Raw genomic sequence first — 12,477 nt, 5'->3', positions numbered from 1 at the left:
GAAGCCTCTTTGGACTATTTGCAAAACCCACCTGTCCGACATGATGGTTTGCCAGTGGGGAGGTGATGGCAAATCCTGCTGCCCACTGGCCATTAATGTTCCTGAAAGGTCAGACTAGGAAGGCTGGAGGGGGGAAAAGGGTGGACTGGCCCGCCTGCTGGCTCCTAGACCCGCGAGGTCGCTGGGTCCCACATCCACGGCCACACAGAGGCTGGGCAGCTTGCATGAACCGGTGGCTGGACTGGGCTGGACGTGGCTGGGTGCCCCTTTTGTAGCCACGAAAGGGACAAAAAGCAGACCCAAATATATGGCCGTGGCACAAGAATTTTTAAAGAAAGCGCTTGAGCGCCAAGTCTGCTTAGTCGCCAAAAAGATGATGGCCATCAAAGGGCGTGTCCATCAAGGTAGACAGTACATCCCCCAAAAAGCCAGATGTCCTCAACCAGGCGTAGCGCAGAGGAGCAACCGACGTGGCAATCGTCCTGCCTAGTGAGTCAGTGGTCCATATCTTATTGTTAATTTGGCTGCGTCCCTCCCATCCGCCGCTGACTGGGTGAGAACGGCCCGGGACTCCTCGAGGCACTGAGGCAGGACCTGCGCAACAGAGTCCCATATGGGATGGGGGTATCGGCCCAAGAGGCACACGGTATTCACAGACCGTAGTGCTAAGCTGGAGGAAGAGAACATTCGCTTCCCAAGGTGATCCAGCTTCTTGGATTCCCTATCTTTCTATGCAGAAGGGAATGTGCCCTTGGACGAAGAGGCTTGGACCACCAAGTTCTCAGGGAAGGGTGTTGAGTGAGGAAAACTGCATCACCTGGGGCCGGGCAATGGCGGCGGGTGATCGCCCTCTCCACAGGAGCCCCTGTGCTGGCCTTGGACCAGGTGCCCTGAAGGATGTCAGTGAAGGCTTCGTTGAAAGGTCATAGGGGTTTAGAGGAGGATGCCGCAGGCTGAAGAACCTCTTTCAGGAGGTTAGTCCTGACCGCCACTGAAGGGAGCTCAAGGCCCAAGACCTCAGCCGCCCTTCTCACCACCACAGCGTAGGACGCTCCCTTCTCCATAGCCACGTTAGGGGGAGAAAGCTTGCTAAGGTCTGGAAAAGTGTCCAGACAACTGGCATCACCAAGATCCTCTCTCCAGTCTGGCTCTTCTAGCCGGCCTGCTAAATGGTCCAGCGACCCCTCTCAGTCCTCATCACCAGCTTCTGGGTGATAGGGAACACCAGGGATGAACAGGGGGAAAAAAAGTACCCTCCGGCATCAAGTCAGACATCGACCGACATCGGTCTGGGTCCATCTCAGGGGTGAGGATGTGGACGTGGCCGGACGGAGGCATGCCGGAGCCATCGGCGCTAGGATCAGCGCCGGGGAAGGTCGAGTAAGATTGACCGGCGTAGATCTGGATGCAGGCCTAGATACACAGGGCCCTCTGGCACTGGGGCCGAGCCGCCAGCAACGAAGTCCCAGGACCCCCGACCGGCTCCGCGGGGTCAGAAGGCGAACTTGCGAAGTCGGGCTGCCCAAAAACAATATGAAGGGCCTCATAAAATTTACAAAGTTGGGCAGAGAACACTCCAGCTCCCAGAAATGGGAGTAGGTGCAGAGTCATCCCTGAAGGAGGCACTGAAGATTGAGCCTTAGAGCGACGAAGCTCCGGTTCCCGCATCACGTCAGTTGACCGAAGGGGAGAAGGAGAACAGAGCTGGTGGTTCTTTGCCTTCTTCTTGTGCTGCGCCTTACCTGAAGACTTTGAAGACTGAGTGCAACAAGATGTGGGTGCTCCGTGAGCGGCCTCGAGACCTTACTCGCGAACGAGACCGACCGCCAGGCCTCCAAGAGCTTTCGGGACAGCTCCCGCAAAGACCCTGGATTTATGGCCTGGAAGTCGGAGAAAGACTTTGGGTCATAGTCGCGCTCCAGAAACCAAAGGCACATGAGGTGTGGGTACATCACAGACATCAGCTTGTGACAGGCGTCTCAAGACTTGAACCCGGTCCGGCGTTGGGACATCTCTTGCGCACCAGGAGTCAAAAGACTCAAAAAAGAGCTCAACAAAACATTGAAGAAGTTAAGTAAAAAAGTGACAAAGGGGTAGCTCTCTCCTGATCTGCGCAAGGCTGTCGCGGAAAAAGAAAGAACGGACGTCAGCGTGCAGGGCCGGCGTCTAAGTAGGCACTGCGATGTCATCCTGGCGACCACGATTGCCAAGTTGACTGACGCCATCTACCGACGCACAGGGGTACTGCTGAGAAAAAATTCTCGGGATTCAGTCCAACGTTTAGAGAGAAATTCTAAGGTAAGGAATCTATAACTGTCTCTTTCAGATCTGAGCTTTTGTTATCATTTTACAAAGAAGGGTAGATTTGAGCGATGATGTTTTTGAAGTCCACAGAATCAAGATTGGGCTTTTTTTTTTATTAAAGAGTGTGGCCTGCCAGTATTTCAGGGATAATGGAAATTTTCCAACTATGGATGAATATGTTTTCACGAATAACATCTGCATAAAATGATGAAATCAAACCTGCCATACTTTGGTGTAGAAACTGGTTATCTACCTAACAGTTAGTAGAGGATCGTGAAGGTATTTACAGACTGGTTGATGTTTCTGAATACTTGTTTCAATGAGGGTTTTTGAAATATATTCAGCGAAAGATCTGCAACATTAATTGCAATAGAAGCTGGTGATCGAATCTTGTATTTTTAGGTTGGGCGGACAATGCTTGATGGCTTGGAAGTATGTTCTGGGTTGGTGTTCTGAGGCTTTATTGATTTGTTCTTTGGAATAGTTGGCTTTGATGAGGTGCCCTTGTTTCTTGCTCTATGTAATTTCAGTGCTTCTATCGATTCAACTGTTTAAAATGTTCATGTCTTTACCAGTTTTCGGTTTATTCTTTTGAAGGCACCAAACTTCAAGTCTACCATGGCTTACAGTTTTATTTTCTTTGTAAGGCTTTTATGTAAGTGCAATAGGTTTATTCATGATGTTTAGTATGGCTGTCCTTCATGAGATCTTCGGAGGACTGAGGAACGTGAGTGTCTGATGCAACTGATCCAGATTGTCTTTGTCCTTCTTTGTAGAGCTTCAAAGTGTTGAAAATATGATAACGCCTGATCAATCAAGGTTCATAGGTTCCTTAGGGTTTATCATGTTTCAGGGAGCAAATATTCTTTCATTTCTGCTTTATTCCTATAGAAAAGCACATTGCTGACCATCCATCTTGGCAAAACTGGACCACTGTAATACTATGTTATTAGGAAAGCCCCACTACTTCATTTGAAGGCTTCAGATAATTCAACTCTGCCACCAGGCTCAGGTTTGACCTCAGCAGAAGGCCTTGCATCATCTAATTTTCTGGTCTTACACCGTCTTCCGGTCTGAAAGCCTGTCTCCTTCAACAAACTAAACATGGTACAGCATGTTTACCATCATAGAGAATAAGCCTTCGTTCACAAGGGGGTTAAAAAGGATTTTAACGGGAAAAATTTGAAGGGTTGGGTTTGGTTGTACTTCAAGAGAGTTTATTATTGATTCACATATATTGGTGAACATGACCTAAAAGAACTCAAGGACGTCTTCACAGTATTGTTGGGAGGAGCAATGGTCAGTTTGTAAGGCATTTGCAGTTCCTGGGAGATATTTGTCTGATTGGGTACCTCATGAATACATTTCACATAATAAGCCTTTTTGGCTATCTTGTTAGTTTTGGTGACCTCTACTGAGTCTCTTGTAGTGGATTAGTTAAGCCACTGTTGATTTAAATTTCAGCTAGTGTGTTTCAGCTCAGCAAGTTCCCTTATGACTCATTTGTTTGAGGAGTTGAGGGCCACCTTAAATTATCTTGGTTTGGAGGGAATTAGAATGTCTGGACCAGATAATATGTTCGCTAGCGCTTGTCAAGCAGTGTTTGGGGAGCTATTGATGCAATACAATTGTTTGATAGCATATTGGTTGATTCGAAAAGCTCTGTGCTACTGTTTCCAAAGTGCCTGGTAAGGATCAAGGGTGTGGTTGCAGTGGTATATAGTGCATTTATATTTTAGATGTTAAAAGTTGCAGGAGCCAAAAGAATAATCCCACCAAGCTTAGATGAGCCCTGTTAGTTTGGAGGTTTTGAAGGCGAACGCAAAAATAAAACTTGAGGGGCCTAGTGTGTGCCCAGCTGTTAGTGTGTGTGGTCTCTTGCAACCTTGTTGAAAAGAGACCTCAGATTACTGAGCCGATTGATAGCACGTTTGGCACGGAGTTTGTGAATTAACAAATTGAAGTCACCCTTAACCAGAATTATGTTGGTGATGAAAGAGCTATTATGGTTAATGGTGAAGCAGGCCTCCCTGCACTCAAAATATCAGAATGTAATAATTATTAGTTTAGACCAGAACTACCTCTCTGCCAAATTTGATTTCAACATTCCTTAATATGATTTTGTGACCAGGAGGCAGCACATCACAAAGGATGGTGAATGTGTTGTATTCAAACAACATTTCAGTGAAGAGATCTAAGCGACACTCAGATTGAGAAAGAAGGTGGTTAATGCTCAGGGTGTGTCTCATGCCTGATCTTGTGTTTATTAGACCATTTTTAAGATAAGGGATTGGTAGCTTGAACTTTGTCATTTGAAGTTGGTGAGGGAAATGTGGGTGTTCTATAAGGGCTGAGAGGTATGCTGACGATAAACGATTTTGATATACTGGTGAGTGAGTCTTAGAGGTTCAGAAAAAGCAATACCATCCATGCTCAGTTTGGCATGTTTGATGCTTGATTAGAGCGATGTGATGGCTGGCAGGTTTCAGTGGCAAGTATAGACTGGAAGGTGTTGTGTCATGCTTTGGACCTACTTGGAAATATACCAGTGTTCTGTATACCATCTTAAAATGTCATACTTAAGCCTTTTCTGGAGGTTGATATTGTACGATGCAGAGGGAATTAACCCTTGGAACCTTCACATTTTAGTTGGGGTGCCATGCTTCTACGGGTACTCTTTATACATTCAGTGTAGGAATAGGCGGGAGGGCTTCCAGTTCAAAAGGTGGTGTGTGAATTGTTGGTTACTTGATGGCATGGAGGTTAGGTGGCTGCTTAGAGAACAAATTACTCAACACGGATTTATGCTTAGGTCCAGCATAGTCAGTTGCTAGAATGAGCTCCACATGGAACAGAGATAGAAACGTGTGACAGTACTGGTCCTTAAATTGTGGCGCATTCGCCTTCCAGTGTGGCAGATAAAAAATGGCACACAAAGATACTAGTGATTCTCAGGAAATTCTAGGGAATGTAAGCACCACATGTTCAGCAATGGAATCCCCAAACTCCGTATGTGATGCTAAGAATGGAAATAATGAAATTCACTTTTTCTTCCTTTTGTCTCTGGTTCTGTCAATATGGTGTGGAAATCGAAAATAATTGCTGTTAGCATGAGCTGAAGCCATCTTGTTTGACTGGGGGTGAGTGCTTGCAATGTTCAACACTCCGTCCATCATTTCCTTTGGTTTTTGCCTTGTTCGCCATAAGTTGGCAGGGTCAATCAATCAATCAATCAATCAAGGGTATGCTCAGACGTGAGTCCCTTGCTCACTTTGCCACTGGATTCAAGCAAGCCTGGCTGAAGACGGCTGAAATGCCAGAAACCGGTCCTAGGAAGCTTGTTTAAGGTCCAGGGAAGACATGGCTTGGCAGTTCGGGCTGGACTGTTCCCATGAGGCACAGGGTCAGACTGATTTGCACATGCCCATGTCTGAACTGGGGTGGCAGAGTGGGCTAAAGAACGTTTATGGATTAAATCCAGATCAGTTGACTGGGGGTGAGTGCTTGCAATGTTCAACACTCCGTCCATCATTTCCTTTGGTTTTTGCTTTGTTCGCCATAAGTTGGCAGGGTATGCTCAGACGTGAGTCCCTTGCTCACTTTGCCACTGGATTCAAGCAAGCCTGGCTGAAGACGGCTGAAATGCCAGAAACCGGTCCTAGGAAGCTTGTTTCCGGTACAGGGAAGACATGGCTTGGCAGTTCGGGCTGGACTGTTCCCATGAGGCACAGGGCCAGACTGATTTGCATATGGCCATGTCTGAACTGGGGTGGCAGAGTGGGCTAAAGAACGGTGATGGATTAAACCCAGATCAGTTGACTGGGGGTGAGTGCTTGCAATATTCAACACTCTGTCCATCATTTCCTTTGGTTTTTGCTTTGTTCGCCATAAGTTGGCAGGGTATGCTCAGACGTGAGTCCCTTGCTCACTTTGCCACTGGATTCAAGCAAGCCTGGCTGAAGACGGCTGAAATGCCAGAAACCGGTCCTAGGAAGCTTGTTTCCGGTACAGGGAAGACATGGCTTGGCAGTTCGGGCTGGACTGTTCCCATGAGGCACAGGGTCAGACTGATTTGCATATGGCCATGTCTGAACTGGGGTGGCAGAGTGGGCTAAATAACGGTGATGGATTAAACCCAGATCAGTTGACTGGGGGTGAGTGCTTGCAATGTTCAACACTCCGTCCATCATTTCCTTTGGTTTTTATCTTGTTTGCAGCATCCATTTTGCTAGCCGTGTGATTCTACCGTCTTCACTGTTGCTTGCTTTTCTATTCTGCTTGAGTCATCAGCTTTAGTTAACTCCTTCTATTCTAAGCTCCAGCAATGTATATGTGCTGAGAAAAGGCCTGTAGCTGCTAGAATGCACCTGACTAAAGACATAACTGTCAACTGTGTCTTGCAACTGTGAGCAGTTCTGCTCCCCCTCCCACTTTGCTGACTAAGTGATCTTCCATCTGCCCATGTTTGTCGGTAGTTATTCCTGTGTATGGTTGTACCTTCTATTTCTAACTACATGCTTACTCTGCAACAAACTCTGTATACAAGGCCTGTGGTCTGTGACTTCAATGTACTACCTCAGGCAGCGCTTGAGAGTGGTGTGTGGGCGTAGTCCCACTCATTAGTGATTAATAAACTTGTTATTTGAATTCCAGCCCCAGTGCCAATCTCTATTTTGTTGGTTTAAGGACCCGTGGACAGAGAAGGGTGAACCCTGCACCGGTGTGCCCCTAAAAAGGCACATTTCCACAATGGCTTGCAATCACTGTTTAAAGATAATTGGGCAATATCAAGTCAAGAAAGCATTAATTGTATGTGTAACAGATCCTCAGATCTTAAAGTACAGTTCCGTTGTACTGTTTACTTAATGTAATAATGGAACAGTAGGTGTGTACTGGTGAGCTCTACAAATGAGCAAATGTACGGTTTCATTAAAAATAGTAATGTTACACTTAAGAACGCATTAGGACTATGAAATGAAGCATATTAATTGGTAATTTATGGGACTTATAAATCAGAGAAAATGTGTACTGTATCTGGATTTATTAAGTGTATAGCGTTCAAAAGAAAAAATCTGCATGCAATAAACGAAATCTGATCGAAGTATCAAGCACCTCCAATGACCTGTAAGATTGCCACATCCACTCGGGGCCATTCACCGTTCAGGACAGAAAAAGTCAAATCAGGCAAAGATGTCTGTCACATTTTTCCTTGCTATGTGAGGACGTTTGTCATGGTAGCCCCAACAACAAACTCTCAAAACATTCCTGGAACACCAAAAGACTATTTGAGTAGAATGCGATGTTGGTAGAAAAGGATGTCTTGTGCTGGTAGAAGCCAGAGTCACACTCTAACACTGTCATTCTTGTATAAGTTATATTAAAAATATCCAGAAGCGAATGAGTTCTCAAATGTTGGTTCAGCCTCTGCAAAATGCACTCTTACACTTCTAGTACTGAATTACAAAGAGATGGGCATACTTATCAATAATGTACCTGATGTGAACCTCTAAATATAATAGTATCAGGATTCAAATTAGGAAACAAGTATCAACTTCGGTTATCGCCTGTAAAATTACTAAATAAGTTTGAAATCCTACAGATTTCTAAAATTTCAAAATTACAATACAGCTAATTTATCTGCTCAATTACGTTCTGTCAAGAATCAGTATACATCTTTGTCTGTCTGGGAAAATGTAAGTACATTTGTCCCATAACCATTTTCAGCATTTTGGAAATTAAAACACTAAAAATAATTTTTGGGCAAGCGCAAAACACTAAGAGTTTGGCACCAGTCTTAACTTCAGTTGTGATCGGTTTGAACATCCCACAAAAAAGAACATTTATATTAAATCAATATCAAGCTTCTCAAGGTTATGGAAGCCTACCTTGAGCCTCTCTGATAAGGGCTTATTCGAGACTGCTTCAAGAACAGACATGTTGGAATCCTGGGTGCCACGGACGCGTGTTGCATTGGCACTGCTCACGGAACCCTTCTTACCAGCTCGCATTGCCATCACGTGTTCAGAAAGAAAATGATCGTGATCTTCATTTGGGGTATCGAGCAAGATGAACACCAGGTCAAACCTAGAGAGCAGCGCACTTCCCATTCTAGAACACATAGAAATGTAAATGTAAATGGTTCCCAAAAACATGCTTCAGAATATACTGCAGCAACATGGCAAGTCTTCTTTGTCAAGAACCAAAAAATAAATGGCCACCACTTTCAATCATGAAGTCGCACACAACCATTCCTTCCACTCTCCAGTCTGCTCCTTCACACATAAAAAATATGTCAAAAGTATCTCTTCTCCCTGACGATGCTGCGCCACACAATCAATAAAATAAAGAAACAAGAAAGCTTCCTATTTCGTTTTAAGTTGTCTCTCTTTGCTTCTGAAAAGTGTGAATCTCTGTAACATTCCTCAGACACACAGCAGTGCTATCACTCACATGGTCCAGTGAGGCTCTGCTTACAGTCCTCGATTCCTACCTGTCATGAAGAAGGATCGTGCAAAGCTAGAAGAGCAGAAACAGGTCGATCAAGAGGTGGCAAAACACAACCCTCAACCTACCGCACACACCGCAAACGAACTCCATAGCTGCTCCAACTGCTATGAAGGAGGGGAGGGGCAACACCACATCACCTTCAACCAGAAAAGATGAATTTACATTTAAATCGAGTTCTGAATAAAACAGAATATCCATGGGAGGGCATCCCAGAGTTACTTACTTTAAGTTCTCAGAAACCGTTTTGGCTTTGTTGTAATGTCCCCCCACAGGGTTGGCGGCTGCGATGATGGACGTCCTTGCGGGCAAACTACAAACAATGCCGGCTTTGGCAAGACTTATACTCTGCTGTTCCATGGCTTCTAACAGAGCCTGGTGCTGATTGCCCATCTTATCAAACTCATCTATGCCGCAAATGCCTGCAAGGAGGGGCAATGTCTATGTCAGCAAAGTCAAAAAGTTTGCACTGGTGCTGGTAAAAGGAAGCATAAAGAATCGAACTTCAAGTGTTGGAATATGACAACTTAGCACACAAAATACAAACTTTACAGTTACCTTCTCTGATACCCTCAGCTATTGTTTCAAAAGAAAGACAACACCATCGAAAATTAGCAAAAACCTATAAAGATGTAGTCAGAGAGAGAGAGAGGAGAGAGAGGAGAGAGAGGAGAGAGAGAGAGAGAGAGAGAGAGAGAGAGATACACCAGTACTGACCTTCAAATCGTCTGTGGTAGTTGAGCAAAATAATTGTGCCTTTCTGGGCGAATCACTGTTAGCTCCTAGTGTCTCAAACTGTCAACATGTACGATACATGTAACATAATTCTACAGTGGTAATAGGGATGATATGATGCATAATATATTATAATAATGGGAATGGGAGGGAAGAAAAGCCGCGTCTTAATTTTACATAAATTTTTCCACAGTACGTATGGATACCTCACTGGGAAGAATGTTAATAATAAAAACATAATGGCCAGACAACTACAATGCTTGTACTTCCCAGGTCAGTCGTGGAAAAAGACCTGTTGAGAAGGCATGTATATGTTCTATCGCACAACCTGATAACGAAAACACAGATAAATGAAATAATACTGTAGCTTTTAGAATAGTTGCAGGCACGTTATTGGCTGAAAATTCAATTCTCCAGAATCTGGAGAGTCTAAACCAGGGTTTGAAAAGCTGTCCTCTGTGGCACAGTGGGCCCTCCTGAGCCCAAAGAGTCAAAGGCTCTCTTTTGGCACCTTAAAGGCGCGAAGAGCACTTTTCTTCACGGCAAGCTTGAAGCTAAGAATCCCTTCGTACTTCCTTTCTGCAAAGTGAAGGCGAGTCAACACATTACACACAGAAGGAGATTACAATTCTTGGCCAGCAATATAAAGTTCGAAGGAAGAATGTAGGAAAATGATGCTATAAAACTGAGTATATATGAAATAACTAACCCTCGTCATGGTGGTGGAATAAAGACCGCCTTTGCAGTCCGTCCACAGTGCATGCAGATGTTGGCAGGGCCTCCAAGGGCGCTATTCATCACTGCGGATCCGACTTTCAACCTTTTGCAGAGGACAAGGGCGCCACGAGCTGCCAAGCGCGGGGAATTACGACTCTAAAACAGACACATTCTGTTCTGTGCATAATCAGTAGGTAGAGACAAGGTACGGTCAGGGTTTTTTTTTTCTTTATAAAGGGGGCTTGCATTTTATCGATTGGGAAAGTACATACTTTTTGCTGAAGATAAAGATCACACACGCCTCTTGCGTTGTTTAAAGAAAAGTTTCACTTGACTGCGCTGCTTTTTATCTGATGTAACAAAAAAGCACAACAATGCTGTCCAATTACAGAGTACAGCTCATCTTTGGTTCTTCCATGCTTCAGTCAGGGAGCCAGCCAATAAAACGCCTGCACTCTGGGCACATATTGTTTATAAGAAACCCAGCACTTTCTAGTCGTGACACGGAAAGGTTTTTCATTGACCTGATACGCACTGTTAAAACTCGATTACACGAAAAAAACGTGGCTTATAATAAAGAGAGTCGCGTCAGCATTTCACTAGTCAGTTTCCTCGAAGCTTTCCGTGGTGTAGAAATCATGAATCCATATGGGGTGGAGCAAAGTCTGCTCGCTTCAGCCCCGGTCACACAAGGACCAGGCCCGGGGTTAAATAGTAGGGGTGGGCGGAATTTGCGAAAATCACTTTTGCAAACTATCGCGAAAATGTTAAAAATCTCCGCAAACACGCGGAAATATCGCGAAGACGCAGAAGTTTTTTTCCCGCCCGTTCGCGGTACTTTCTGCGTGATCGCGGCTCGCCTACTTACCCATGCGGTTGCTCACGGGCGCAGCCATCTTGTTTTCACTTGTCTCGCGGTGCATGATCGCGAGAAGCAAGTCGTGATTGCGCGACGAACGACGTCAATGCGGTCGCGAACTGTCGCAAATGGCTACCAACATCTCGTGGAGAACGCGACCGGATCGAGAAAACTTGTCGGCGAATGCAGGGATTCAGGTAAGGCGATCGCGCGCACGCAAGAATGTATTTTTTTACAGCGCGAGCAAGAAACAAATTTCCGGTAAGATGCGGATTGTGGAAATGTTGACATTTTCGCACTCTCCGCAGAACGCGAAAATGTCAAATTATCGCAATTTCCGCGAGCGGAACGGAATTTTCACCCAGGCCTATTAAATAGGGCTGCTCTTCACGGTAACTCGGTTCAAAGATGCAATACTTGAGGCCCGGCTAGTATTAGTATCCACAATGGCTTTTGTTCTAGCACATAATTCAAAGTGAGCCCTGCTATCTTTTGCCAGCTTGCAAACAGTTACAAACGGGTGTATAAATGTATTTTTCATGTTTGGGTGAATTATCCATTAAACAACCTTTTGCACAAAATGTGTTATCCAGTATTCAAATGTCAAGGGTGCGGGTGGAGTTGCAGGAGTACTCCCACAAGATGGCGCTGCAAACATTTTATTGCAAGGAGAGATTCAGTTTACACCACAGAAAGATGAGCCCAGAACACGAAGCAACACTCGCTGTGCTATCTACAGATTCCCATAAATACTACAAATACAAATCAGTAATCTGTTTTACCTTTCTAAATAATAAAACAGTTCGGTATTTTGTTAAATGTCTTTATAGTTTCACTGCTATTGCTGTGTACGAGGCCCAACTCATTTATTAGCAGGATGTGATATCAGGGATACTGCAACAGGAACAAGTGTTGAGAAAAGTGGAAAGTTTGGCACTTTTGGTGTACAGAGAGCACAGCTGCCACTGGTGAGGCCTCGCTGCATGCTTGCCGTACACGAGGGGCGCGTGCAGCAACTTGAATGTGGGACTTGAAGCTCCACTAGGGGACTGTGTTATATGTGGGGAAAGTGGTGTGTTGTGAGTCATGGCCAGGGATGAGCTTCTCAAGGATTGCGGCAGACCACGTGCTAATGATGCAGGTGTCTCAAAAAGGTCAGAGCCGATATTTCGGACTTCATTCAGTGGCCCTCTTGCGAAGTCCCGGTTACTTACCAGTAATCTTCATTACTCCGAATGTAGTCTTCCTCACCACATGAGTTACACAGTGAGCTTCAGCTCCATACCAGAACCCTCCAAGGCAAATTTACGTTTCATTCCTCCCACTGCTCCCCAACATGCCCGACCACCTTCACTCTT

General features: G+C 45.1%; 1 protein-coding gene across 2 annotated transcripts in view; it reads right to left on the bottom strand.

Annotated features, from left to right (window-relative positions):
• The window catches only part of MCM8 (minichromosome maintenance 8 homologous recombination repair factor), a 402,649-nt gene that overhangs the window by 152,946 nt on the left and 237,226 nt on the right, over positions 1-12,477 (bottom strand). For both annotated transcript variants that reach the window (XM_085612630.1, XM_085612631.1), the window contains exons 14-15: positions 9,035-9,230; positions 8,190-8,412 (exon numbers count right to left, since the gene is read on the bottom strand). In XM_085612630.1, coding sequence (XP_085468756.1) covers positions 8,190-8,412; positions 9,035-9,230 — 419 coding nt within the window. The remainder of the gene's footprint in view (positions 1-8,189; positions 8,413-9,034; positions 9,231-12,477) is intronic.

This window comes from Triturus cristatus, chromosome 6 (genome assembly GCF_964204655.1).
Source record: "Triturus cristatus chromosome 6, aTriCri1.1, whole genome shotgun sequence".
Classification (NCBI taxonomy): Eukaryota; Metazoa; Chordata; class Amphibia; order Caudata; family Salamandridae; genus Triturus; species Triturus cristatus.
Note: the sequence above shows the minus strand (reverse complement) of the source record. Positions and strands in the feature narration are given on the sequence as shown.